Source organism: Podarcis erhardii (genome assembly GCF_964252035.2).
Source record: "Podarcis erhardii genome assembly, chromosome: 7".
Taxonomy (NCBI): domain Eukaryota; kingdom Metazoa; phylum Chordata; class Lepidosauria; order Squamata; family Lacertidae; genus Podarcis; species Podarcis erhardii.
This window is the reverse complement of record NC_138511.1, coordinates 74,125,790-74,138,796: the sequence shown is the minus strand read 5'-3', so window position 1 is coordinate 74,138,796 and position 13,007 is coordinate 74,125,790. Positions and strand designations below refer to the sequence as shown.

General features: G+C 46.8%; 1 protein-coding gene across 1 annotated transcript in view; it reads right to left on the bottom strand.

Annotated features, from left to right (window-relative positions):
- The window catches only part of NPHS1 (NPHS1 adhesion molecule, nephrin), a 52,150-nt gene extending 40,365 nt beyond the window's left edge, over positions 1-11,785 (bottom strand). Inside the window, exons 1-7 of the mRNA XM_081868676.1 lie at positions 11,249-11,785; positions 8,995-9,109; positions 7,263-7,466; positions 5,724-5,846; positions 4,549-4,680; positions 1,837-1,918; positions 741-844 (exon numbers count right to left, since the gene is read on the bottom strand). Of these exons, the coding sequence (XP_081724802.1) occupies positions 741-844; positions 1,837-1,918; positions 4,549-4,680; positions 5,724-5,846; positions 7,263-7,466; positions 8,995-9,055 (706 nt within the window). The 5' untranslated portion in view covers positions 9,056-9,109; positions 11,249-11,785. The remainder of the gene's footprint in view (positions 1-740; positions 845-1,836; positions 1,919-4,548; positions 4,681-5,723; positions 5,847-7,262; positions 7,467-8,994; positions 9,110-11,248) is intronic.
- Between the last annotated feature and the right edge of the window lie 1,222 nt (positions 11,786-13,007).

Below are 13,007 nucleotides of genomic sequence, written 5' to 3'. Positions count from 1 at the left end.
CATCTAGAGGCCACAGATTCTGCACCTTTGCTCTAAATCAGTCAAAGGATACTGAGTTATCATCGTCAAAATGATAGGGCAAAAGCTGTGACGCAGGTCTGTTTTGAATGACAGGCGCTGATCCACAGAGGAAACTAAACACACCCAAATCAAACAAGCTGTTTACAAGGACTTAGGAGGATGGTCTTTGCCTGGCTGGGTTGACCAGACCTTAAAGATTTAGGTGACACCCACACCATTATCTTAAAGTGCATTTAAAGCACATGTATTCCTACAAATAAATCCTGGGAATTGTAGTTTGTCGAGGGTGCTGTGAATTGTAGCTCTGTGAATGGTAAACTACAGATGCCAGGATTTTTTGGGGGAAGATGTGTGCTTTAAAAGTGTGGTGTGGATTGGACCCCAGCCGATATGGGCTATTTCCATCACATGCTGACCTTGTCTTTTTTTTTAAAAGAACCTTAAAAAAAAAAAAAGACCAAGCCCACCCTTTAATTATCTCATACTTTCCCTTGTCCATTTGCTCTGTTATCGTCTCTTGTTTCTTCTGCCTTTTATTGCAACTGCCCTGGATGATCTCTCGCTTCCTCCTCCACCTCCTCATTCCTTATCCTTTTGTGTTTGTTTTTTTATTAGGAAAGAAATAACAGTTTCCTTGGGCACTTAGTGGTGATTATGCTGACGGTTACCTTTAGCCCTGGAAAAGCGAAAGGTCTGACGAAGCATTCTGAGTGACTTACACAGGATATTCATGGTGAAGCTGACAACAACTGGGATTAAGGCAACTGGGTTAGAAGCTGCGCACGTCAGCTGTTGCCTGTTGTCTGAGCTCTGGGGAGTGATCCTGGAAGAAAGCAGAGGAGGAGACCATAGGAGCGATTCAAAGCTAGTAATTGTTTTTTTGGGGGGTGGGGTCTGGTTTGGTTCACACAAACCTACATCATTTGCACTTTCCAAAGGAATACACAAATCCAAATGCAGCTGCCTTCAAAATTCTCACTTCTCCTAATTTGGCAATACAGTTGTCCAGCTAAAGAATGCGTGCAAAAATGGGTATACCAAGGGAAAATGTGTGCATCAAAATGCATAAGATAGTGAAATGGGCATGCAAAAATGCATCCCTTTGGAGGGGAAATTGCTTTGCAAAAAATGTGTTGATTAGGGAACATTTGCATGCAAAAATGTGTATCTGAGGAGAATTTTTTTTTAAACTACAAACTGATGAGGAAAGATGGGAAACCGAATTTAAGATTGGAAAAATGAGAATCTGAGAGAATCCACAAGGGAAGGATTTATTCTTCCCTAGCTATCCTCTCATTTGTCCCCTACTCTGCATGTACTCCCTCTCCACATTCCTTCAGCTTTGACTTCCACTGTAGAGCAGCCTTTAAAAATAAGATAAAGGACCCCTGGATGGGTAAGTCCAGTCAAAGGTGACTATGGCATTGCAGCGCTCTTCTCACTTTCAGGCCAAGGGAGCTAGTATTTGTCCACAGACAGCTTTCCGGGTCATGTGGCCAGGAGGACTAAACCACTTCTGGTGCAACGGAACACAGTGATGGAAACCAGAGCACACGGATGCGCTATTTACCTTCCCGCCACAGTGGTACCTATTTATCTACTTGCACTGGTGTGCTTTTGAACTGCTAGGTTGGCAGGAGCTGGGACCGAGCAACGGGAGCTCACTCCGTCATGGGGATTCAAACTGCCGACCTTCTGATTGGCAAGCTCAAGAGGCTCAGTGGTTTAGACCAGAGCGCCACCACATCCCAGAGCAGCCCTGCATACAGGCAACTGGGGGCTAGCACTATAGAGCCCCTTCCGTGCTTTTCGCACCTCAGCATGGCCTCTGTGCTGAAGAGCTTGTCGTTGGAGCCAGGTTGGATGCTGGATGACACATCTGTCACTTCCTTGTCACCTGGGGAGAAAGGGAAGATTGGCAAGGGGGATGCTAATTCTGTGGCCTAGTCAACCTTCCACATACCCCCATGATAGCCCTCAAAAATACCCACAGCCCACCCCGCCAAGACTAGCACAGTATGAAGCAAACAAATTCCGAGGGACCCCATGCTAGGAAGGGGAAAAAACTGGCCTAAACTAGCTGGGTGCCCAAGGTGAGACCCTAGAATGGTACCTCCCTTCCCCACTAATAAACACGCCTCTGAAAACCAGTTGGCAGGAGAAGGCCGCTATTATGCTCAGGAACTGCTTGAGGGCTTCCCAGAGGCAACTGTGAGAACACAATGCAGGACTTAGATCTGATCTAGCAGGGCTCTGATTACGAGGCAAGGGCCAGAGCTCAGTGGGAGAGTGTCTGCTGTGCAGGCAGATGGTCCCAGCCTCAATCACTGTTATTTCCAGATTGCACAGGGAATGTCTCCTTGCCGGGAACCCTAGAACGCCACAGCCAGGCAGTGTGGCCAGTACTGAGCCACGTGTACCAATGATCTGAATCAGAACAAGGCAGCTTCCTAAGTTCTAAACACAGATCACCATCTTCCATGCTCTGGCACAGTTCCAGGACATTTCAACGACAGCTTGTGCAACAGAATTTCTATTGGGATAAGAGGGTCCAATTACCTAATGAAATCCTTTCGTATGCAGTGTGAGCAGCGTTTAACTAGTGAATCTTGATTAGAGAGTAGACTTTACCTGTTGCAATTACACAGAGAGAGATGCGTGTAGGGAAAGGGGGAGTTGTTTATTGTAGGAAATACATAAATCAGAAAAGTTTCTAGTTCTAGAATGTGGCATATATCCAGCCTCATTTAGCCAACATACTTAACTCTAATGGATGCATGAAAGGATTAAGACCACAGAGTAGGCTGTCCTGCCAGGCTTAGCTAGGTTACACACCCTCACTTTGGGAGGCAGGGTTACCAAACACTTTGTTCTTTTTCTTCCACCATGTGAACCCTTCTAATAAGGATATCTAAGCTGAATGTTCCAAGCCATCTTTGTACTTCTATACAAATAACTTAGAAGCATTTCCCACTTTTTGAAACTAAGTTGTACTGCTTGTCTTTTCTTGCTGCTGTATGGAAAAACACATGAATCTGACCTTTGAAAAGTAAGTAAACTATTTTTAACTTACCAATCGTGTTTGTTTGTTTGTTTGTTTGTTTGTTTGTTTGTTTGTTTGTTTAAGGGGAACATACTAGACATCATAAAATAGAAGGAAAATTCTCTGGATGCTTAGATCCAGGGTTTGGGGCAAGTACTCTGCTTTTCCTTCTATTTTATGATGTCTAGTATGTTCCCCTTAAACAAACAAACAACAACAACAACCTAACTAGTCTAGAAAACAACAAGGCATCCATGCTTGCTCTTCTACTCTCTCAGAGTATAGTAAAAAATGACCTCTCCTCTTGAGGTCCAAGAATCAGTGGGAAGAGGAGGAGGAAGCTGTAAACAGGATGCAACTGAAAACATATCAGTCTAAACAACAAGGAGAAAGAGAAGTAAGCTGATAGGCTAAAGGTACACAGATAGTATGGGAATGTGACTGTCCCTCAGTCTACTTGTCTTAATCCAATGCAAAGCTCTCTTTTTACGAACTGAGTTGCACCCAAACTTCCATGGGCCAAAACTTGTCTTGCCATTTGCTCTGCTACTTTTAATGGCACCCCAACAAATCTGATTGTGTTATTTTAGAGACTTTAAAATGTTTGCCAATATTAATATTTATGGTTCCGATAGCACAAGATTAGACCATGGTGAACGTATCTTCTCAGATCAGCTGATTGTATAAACAAACCGCTGCTGGTGTCTGGTGCTGGATCAAATGTATGTTGAAAGGCGGAGAAATGTTACATTTAAGTTTCTCTATAGTTTTATCTCTAGTTGACTAAGGAATTATTCATGCATGAGAATTCCTCATTATAACTGTGCAAAAGCTAGATTTCCTCCTCAATCAATGATGAATGCATTTGCACAGAGAGAGGCTAGAAAAGCATTTCCTAAATAAATAAAACATTCAGATTATATCTCAATGTTTTCTGGGTGGGTGCCGTATTTTGTTTTCATGTGTTATTTTTATTTTTATTATTATTATTATGGCCAGGGGGGCACAAAATGTGGAAGTGGCACAGGTCTCTCTGGACCTCAGAGAGGGCCTGTGAACCAGCCAGTGGAACCATTGTCCCAGAAACATCTCTTTGCTCAGTGAAAATGAGAGAAACTGGAGGATGATCCATTAGGGCAAATGGGCACTGCCCCACCAACCTCTGTCTGCCTTCACCCAAGCCCCACCTGCCTGTCTTCCTCTTTCTGCTCAGTCCAGGGGGTGGCACTGCGGCCTCCTCCGTCTTTGTGTTGCCCTTGTAGAACTCAGTGGGGAGAAGGATGGAGCAAATACTAGAATTAGTTGCCTCTGTCTGCCATGGGTTACAGTGCCACCTACTGGTTATCCTCCCCGCCCTACAAGTCACAAAGAGCACCAGCAACTGCTGGCAGGAAGCATGCCGCAAAATCAGCCCCTGCCCCTCCCCTCCCAAAGAACAATCCCGCAACTTGTGGAAGGAACTAGGATTCATGCAACCTCCTCACCACTGCGGAAGGTGATCTCAGCTGCAGGCCGGGCGTCTTCCACCTGGCAGTGCACCGTATATTCCATGCCAGCCACCCAGGTCACTGTGCTGTTGGCTGGGTACTCCCTAATGAGCGGCCTCTTGGGGGGAACTATAAGGAAAAGAAGTAAAGTGAAGAAGGGTGAAATGTGGTTGCTTTTCTCCACTCTACTTCCACCACCAGAAGCATCCTCCCCACGTGTCAGGCTTCGGGGAATTGGACCCCGTGGTCCTAAATGAGCAGATCAAACAAAAGGAATTCTTACCAGTTAGTTTCTTTAATAAAGACAGCGAAGGACAAAAGAAAGCGTCAACCCAGAATGGTGGTGCTCCCAATTCAGGCTCACACTCCCTCCATCCCTATGAATCTATGTCACTCCTACATCTTGTACTCTGAGCTTGTACCCTCTGCGCTTTCTGAGCTCTTCTCGAACTTGGGCTGGGCGGTGGAATGCTGTCCAGAGGCTGTGAATCTGTTAACCCTCTCTCTTCCAGTGTTTCTTCTCCTAGCTGTTCCCCATCCAGTATTTCCCAACTTCTGCCTTCTGAACTATGCCCTTCTGCAAACTGCTGTTCCAAATCTAGACTGTCCTCCTGCTCCTAGGAAGATTCAGGAGCAGGGGGAAGGGGTGTTCCCCCCATTCCTCCTCAGTGCAGCCCTCCTCAGCACGGTCCCCGACACCACACTGCACTTTCATAGCTAAAACCATTGTGTGGAAAGGGTTAATGCCGATTCAGTCAGATCAGGGGACCCTTTTCAGCTCAGGGGCCAAATTCCCTTGGGATCAACCTTCTAGGGTCTGCATACCAGTTCAGATGCAGAAGTGGGCAGAGCATTGGATGTGACGCTTCTCTTGTCCAATAGGCTTCATTCCAGCCATGCAAAACACAAAGGTTTCTTTGGGCGCACACACACACAGGCCCAGGCACCACACATCTCTCCCTCCTTCTCCCAAGCAAGAAAGAGGCATTGTCACAGTGCAAGGGCACATTCCAGCCAGGCAAAAGAACCCAAAGAGGGTGTGGCCTCTGGGAAGGGTGTGGTCCGCAGAGAGTCACATGGCTAATTCTCAACCAATTCTGGAAGACGGAACGCAAATGAATTGATTAGGAGAGGGGCCGACTGTGAGCTCCCAGATTCCTTCTGGCACTTACTCAGCACAGAGAGCAGCACACTGCGAGAGATGATGCCTCTGCTTTTCTCCGAGGGTCCCACCTGGCACTCGTACATGGCATCGTCTTCCAGTTGGCTCCTTGTTATTTGCAGGTTAAACTTGCCTGAAGTATCAAAAGGCAAAGGCAAGTCAAAATGATATTTTTCCCCATGTTTGGTTCAAATTATTCTCATTCTGGGACACATTCTCCAATCCTGCTTTGGGCTTGCTAGTTATCAGGCTCCCGGCACTGTTACCCATCCAAGCGGGTTCTCCAATCCTCTCCCAGCTCTTTCACTATACAGTGGACACACGGGTTGTGAACATGATCCATGTGGGATGCACGTTCGCAACCCGCAGTGTTTACAACCTGCAGCTGCGCGTCTGCGCACACGCAGGTTGCGATTCAGCGCTTCTGCACATGCGCAACTGCTGAAACCCGGAAGTAACCCATTCCGGTACTTCCGGGTTTCGGCAGTCCGTAACCTGAAAAAACGCAACCTGAAGCGTTTGTAACCCAAGGTATGACTGTACTGTGTCACCTTCTCCATAACTATTAATACGCTGGTGCTGTTCTTCCTGATGCAGGATTTGGTGTCCTAAAAATGCCATTTATCAGATATTTCAGAAGCACCAAGTTTCGACTTCATTTCAGTTTTGATTTATTTAAATAAAGAAATTGCCACCGCTTCCTCTCTAAAAAAAATCCTACATGATTCCACAGGAAGAACACTTAAGTCAATATCATAACCATTTAAATCCTCTCCAAACCCCCCCCCAAAAAACCCCAAAAATTAAAACAGTAGGATGGCAGTGGGTGAAGCAATATATCTTAGCACCAATGGAATATACAGCATCAGCACGTTCATACAAACTTAATGTGAGGAGGTTTTTTTCCGGTTTCACAACAATTCCTCCCAACATACATCTTAGTCAGTTCCAGTCTTTCCCCCAGAACCTGACAAATGTCCCCATCACTCCTATCGTGGGTCTGTGTTCCCTAATATAAATCACAAATATGTTCCTAGCTCTCATGCTGGCAAATCATGAGACTGGAGATGTCTCCATGCTTTTCCCCTTCCCTTCCTTCCTTGGCAATTTTCTTGAAATTATTTGAAAACCTTATTCACAAAAATAGAACTGAAGCAGTGTTGCAAAACAGAACCAGACATCGGAGGACAGGGAATCTGTGGCTCTCTAAATCAGGTGTGCACAACCTGCAACCCTCCAGTAGTTTCTGGACTACAGCTCCCATCTGCCCCAGCCAACATAGCCAGTGATTAGGGATGATGGGAGGTGTAGTCCAACAACATCTGGAAGGCCACAGGTTGTGCACCCCTGCTCTAGATGTTGTTGGACTCCAGCTCCCATCAGCCCCAGCCAGCATGGCCAGGAATGATGGGTTTTGTAGTCTAGCAACTTCTGGAAGGCCACAGATTTCCCAGCCCTGCCCTAATTGATAGTGGCAGCTAGTTGGAAGTGGCAGCTTGGTGGAAGCTAGTTCCAATGACCCCCACAAAAAAACCTGGAGACTTCTCACCTTGGCTAGGATCTCTCACCATGCTGTAGCGTGGGAACCTAGGGATGTCCTGGTTGGGTCCCAACAAAAGCCCATCCTTCACCCACTGCACAATGCCTGATAGGTTGTCCACCTCACACCTTAGCAGAGCTGTTTTCCCTTCATGGACGGTGACGTTATCCGGCTCCACACGGAAGGCCTGTTGAAGGTTCTCAGCACAGCAACCTAGGAGATCCACAATATGAATGATGGCCAACAGCTATGCTCATTCAAAGTCTGCCTATTTCCTCCAACTACATGTAAATGTCCACTTCTCTGATAGCCTCCCTTTTCTTTGCTGAGTTTCAGGGAACAGCTCAAATGCAACTACACCTTTCCAAACAGGTGGCTGTCCAGTGGTTGCCTCAACACCTCCAAGCAAAAGAGAGCCCACCACCTCCTACATGCAGCTGCTGGGTGACCTTGGGCCAGTCACACTTCTTTGAAGTCTCTCAGCCCCACTCACCTCACAGAGTGTTTGTTGTGGGGGAGGAAGGGAAAGGAGAATGTTAGCCGCTTTGAGATTCCTTAAAGGGAGTGAAAGGCAGGATATCAAATCCAAACTCTTCTTCTTCTTCTACAGCAGCCTCTGTTCCACTCTCAAACAGCTCTTGCTGTTAGGAAATTTCCCCTCATCTTTAGCTGAAATCTACTTCCTTGAAATTTCCATCCATTGGTTCTAGCCAAGGCTGCTTGAACTTCTGCATGACAGCCCTTCAGATATTTAAAGACACTTGTCATACTTCTCCTGGGGAAGGGTGGCAGGTCATGGTAGAGCATCTGCTATATATACAGAAGGTCCCACATTCAATCCCTGGCATCTCCAAGAAGGGCTGAAAACATCCCCTGTGTGAAAATCCCCTGCCAGTCAGTGTAGACAATGCTGGACTCGCTGGACCAGTTGTTTAACTCAGTATAAAGCAGCATCCTTTGTTCCTCCCCTAATCTTCTTTTCTCCAGGTGAAACATCTCCAGCTCCTTCAACCATTCTTCACAGAACTTGGTTTCCAAACCCATCACCATCCTAGCCACCCTCCTCTGGACTCTCTCAAGTTCCTCAATGCCCTTATTAAAATGTGGTGACCAGAACTGGATGCAGTACTCTAGATGCAGCCTGTCCAGCTCAGAATCAGGTGCAATTATTACTTCCCAAGATCTGGACACAAGATCTGGGTAACAGAAGCATTGATACCCCTTTGGAACTGCACCCCATCCTTCCTTATATGACCCAGCTTGTCAGGAGCTCTAAGCTGTCATGTCCTACTGTGAAGGGTTAGGGCTTTGGGGTATTTTATATTGCGTTTTAGGTTGCACAACTCAAGTTGTAAAATGCTTGCTTTTTGCTTTAAAGTCTTACTTGCACAGGAGGGTCAAAAGTTCACAGGAAGGTTAAAAGTACAGGAGGGGTGGTTTGGCACAACCAAACCATTCTACCCAATATTGAGACTGAACCAGTTAGGTCCAACAGGTTATTTAGTGGAGATAGCCAGAGAATAATCAAGATATCCACTTGGCAGCAATGGTGAAGTGAAAAGGAAGGAGGGGTTGGTGTTCTTCCATTTCCTCTCACAAGGCAGGTTACAGCCCATGCCACCTCGCCTGCTTAGACCCTTCCTGGAGTCATGTGACTGGCCTCTGGGCAAAACAGACCAGCAGACCAGATAGATCATTGGTCTGGACCAGCAGTGCTCCTCTTAAGTTCTGTATGTCTCACCTTGGTTGATCAGGTTGAGGAGGAGACGGATGAGCAGGACGCCCAGGCCCCAGGACACCATTCCTACCTGCTGTCACTCTGGAAGTAAGAATCAGGGTCTCAGGGTCTTGTAAACCTGCAAGCGATCATCACAGAGATGGTTGTGAGAGATGAAGGTAAGGGATAGTGATGGGGCCATTGGCACCCTTACCCTCATGCGAGCGGATGTGGATGACGTTAGACTTAAATATGAAGGAGAAAAAGACTTTTTAAGAACATAAGGAGATCATCTGGGAGATCATCATTGTGCTGGATCATCCAGTCAGTGATGCACGTAGGTAATTTTAGGCTCTGGACTTAATGGTCTAGCAGCAGAGGTGGGCTCTTTAGAGAGTGGTGTATACTATTGCTTTATTTGCTTCAAAATGTGGGTTTGCTGCATTTGGGTGCCCTCCTGCTCATTCTGCAGAGCAAAGCCCTGGTCTTCTGCGCCCAAAGTCCTTCCCTAACAGCACCACTGCATCTAGTCCTAAAAATATAAAGAGATCCCTGCTGGATCAAAACAAAGATCACCTAGTTTGGCACCCTGTTTCCCATAGTGGCTGCCCAGGTGCCTCTGAAATGGTACCCAGAGGCATAATGCCTATGATAATGGAGGTAATATACAGCCCTCACAACTAGCAGCCTCATCCTCCATGAATTTATCTAATTGAAGTCAATGAGCTACATCACAGGTTAGCGGACTCCATGGCTTAAATGTGCATTGGGTAAAGAAGTGCTTCCAACATTCAGCTTCAGTGCATGGCCCTGGATTCTAGTATCATGACAGAGGGGAGGAAACTTCTCTCCGTCCATTTCTCCACATCACACAATCAGTGCCATTGTTGTTGGCCAGGGGTCAGCTTCACCTGCTGAACAGCAGCCTGAAGGGGAGAAGCTGGAATGGCTCGACCTGCAACTGATCAGCCTTCAAGGACATGGAAAAGAAGGGTGCTGATGAGAAACAGCTGGCTTCAGCCTTCTTAAACAGAGCTCTCAGCAGCACTCAGATGCTGTAAACAATGCCTGGCTCTATTCCAGGCTCTACCTTGCTGCTTCTTGCTCTACATCTGGACCCTTGACTCTGTGATCACCTGGATTCCCTGACCACTGGGCTGTTTGACTTTGTATGTGGATTCTGCTCTAAGGCAGTGTTCCTTAGAGACTCCTAGCCCCAGCTTGCTCAGCAACGGGATTCGATGGGGCCACAACAGCCATTGGTGACCTGGTTTTTTTGTTAAATTACTCCCATCAGTTGTTGTTTCTTCCAAACTTAAAAGTCTCAAACATTTAGCTTTCACTGTTGGGAAAGTATCAATAACTGGTTTTATTGAGAATTTTTACATTTTAGTTCATAGCTTTAGAGGTGCTGTGGTTCCTTTTTACAAAGAAGTGGTATATAAATGTTGAACAGCCATTAAAGCTTTTTCCTTCGTCTTTGCAATGCCCAGCCGTCAGATCTCCTTCTGCCCTCTCCAGAGCAACAGCGAACATCTGTCCCAACTTCTGCCCATCCAACAGTCCGAAGACAGCCATTATGTCTCCCTTTGATCTTCTCTTCCCTGAGCTAAACAATTATTTATCTTACTGCACAAGATTTATATACTGCTTGATTGTAGGAAACCCTCTAAGAGGTTACAATAAATATTATCAATAAAAACATTGAAAAACAATTAAACTCAACAGCATAAAAGATTAAGACATATCAACATCTCCATGTCTAGACAGGCTTGCCTAAATGAAAATGTTTTCCAGCGTGAAATAGTAGAGTGAATGCACCTGCCTGGTGTCAACAGACAGGGACTTCCAAATTATAGATATTGCCACACTAAAATTTCTTACAGCTGCAGAGCAAGTATCAAGTGATGCCTGTAACCATGCCAGTTTGCTATATTGAAGCAGCCAGGTGGGTTTATATGGGGTAAGCAAGTAAACTGGTCCCCGGCTGTTAAGCAAGTCAACATGCCCAGGTCCTTCCTCAAGTCATAGGATTGGTTTCCATGCCCAGCAACTATCCTGATTCCCCTCCCTGGAAACTCTAAAGCACTTCAATGCTTTTAAAATGTGAACTGGGTGCAGTACTCTAGGTTCAGCCTGGCCAGCAATGAAGAGAGCAGAACTATTACTTTTTGCAGACTGGACATTAATGAAAGCATTGACCTCTCTCTCTCTCTCTCTCTCTCTCTCTCTCACACACACACACACACACACACACACACACACACCATGATCTTACCTTGCTCCAAGTGCCCAGTGTCCAGAGATTGACTCTTCTGAGCCTCTCCTGAAGTAGGACTGCCGAGTCAGTGAGATGGCTGAGATGCCAGCGCTGGTCCCTCCTCCACAGCCGCCTGCTAAGGAACCTGCCCACTTCATCGCTTACGAGCACCTAAGGAAAACAAGCAGAGGCAAGGAATCCACCGCATTCTCCATGGAGGAGGCCTGGGAGGTGGCAGTGCTGACTCCACGATTTGGGTGGGCTCCACAGAATCCTGACTGGGAGGGGAGGCCTTAAACGGGAATAAGCAGGGCATGTGAAATGAATTTCCTGGTCTTCTTGAATACTTTGTGCAAAATGGAAAACGATAACACAAAATGGAAACAATGGCACTACATACCAGTGGGCCCTGATATTGGGGGCTGGGAATCTCTTTCTAACCTATTTTCCAGAGGCAACAGTGGCTGAATATACATACCACAAACAGTGACCCGTCCTTTGAACTTTAAGGAGGAGATAATACATTACCTCTCTGCAGTCTAAATTAGCCATTTTTCCTAGTAGGTTGGGGCTGTACTACAGAGGCAGTAATTTCTGATCACATGAAGATCTTGCATTACCCAAACGGCATCTTCGGCACCTTTACCAGGATGTTATTATCCTTCTGCTTGCAGTGGCTAAAAGCAATGCTCTCTCACTTTCACATGAATAGGTGCGATGATCACAGGTCTTTAAAAGTTCAAGGGTTTGCTGTGTGAATACCTGGGCACATTCGAATCCGCCCAAAGTCAGGCCAGCTCTTACCAGCAGAGGGCAGCAGCATCACACACACTCTGCGACAAGGAGGGCACTCAGCACCCTGGAAACAGCAAGCCTGTTTAGGGACGAGGCAAGTTCTGCAAACATGGTCAAAGTCAAAAGGACAGAGGAAGCCACCGGCATCTGTGAAAGTTACCGAAGCAAAGGTAAAAGGGACAACCTTTGGGGGCTGCCATCCAAAAACGTTTCGCCCTGATAGGTGACCACTAGCAACAGACACCTTGCCAGGGACAAAGGGTCTAGTTTCCTTGGCAGCTGTGCGCGCACAAATGCCCATTTGCATTGGGCGCGCCTTGGCGCAGATTGCCTGCACGCCCCACTCCGTGCTATCAGGCAGTGTGTGTGCCAGTTCACGACCAATGTATGCGATCTGCATTGCAGCACAGGCATAATCTCAGGTATAATAGCGATCGGAGCGGGTTGCAGGAAGAGCAATGGCACCAGGTCATCCTGCAGCACACCACATTAGTATGTCGGGCCATGCGCCTTGCTGCCGCTCTCGTTCGCGTTGGACCTACAAGAGCCACTTGTAAAGGCGCTGGCCTTTGGCTTGTCATCCCAGGCTCCCTCAGCCAAGTGTCCTCAGAGACAGCAGATTTGGCACTCGGCGGAAGGGACGTATATTTTATAGGGGTCCCTTGGCAGGTGGCCTTCAGTCACAGCACAGGATCACAGGAAGCTGCCTTACACAGAGTCAGATCAACAGAGCGGCCAGCCAAAGAAGAGAGTGGCTCTGGAGGAATATCCATATTGCTGCCTCCCAGCATCTGCCGCCTGAAGCAATTGCCTCGCTCTGCCCAATGATAGGGTTGGTCCTGCCTGGCTAAGCAGAGGTGGCGAATATAGGGAGCTGCCTTGTACAGACACCATCTAGCCCAGTTTTGTCTAACCTAACTGGCAGCAGCCCTCCGGGATTTTAAGACAGGACATTCCCATCCCTACCTGGTATTGAACCTGG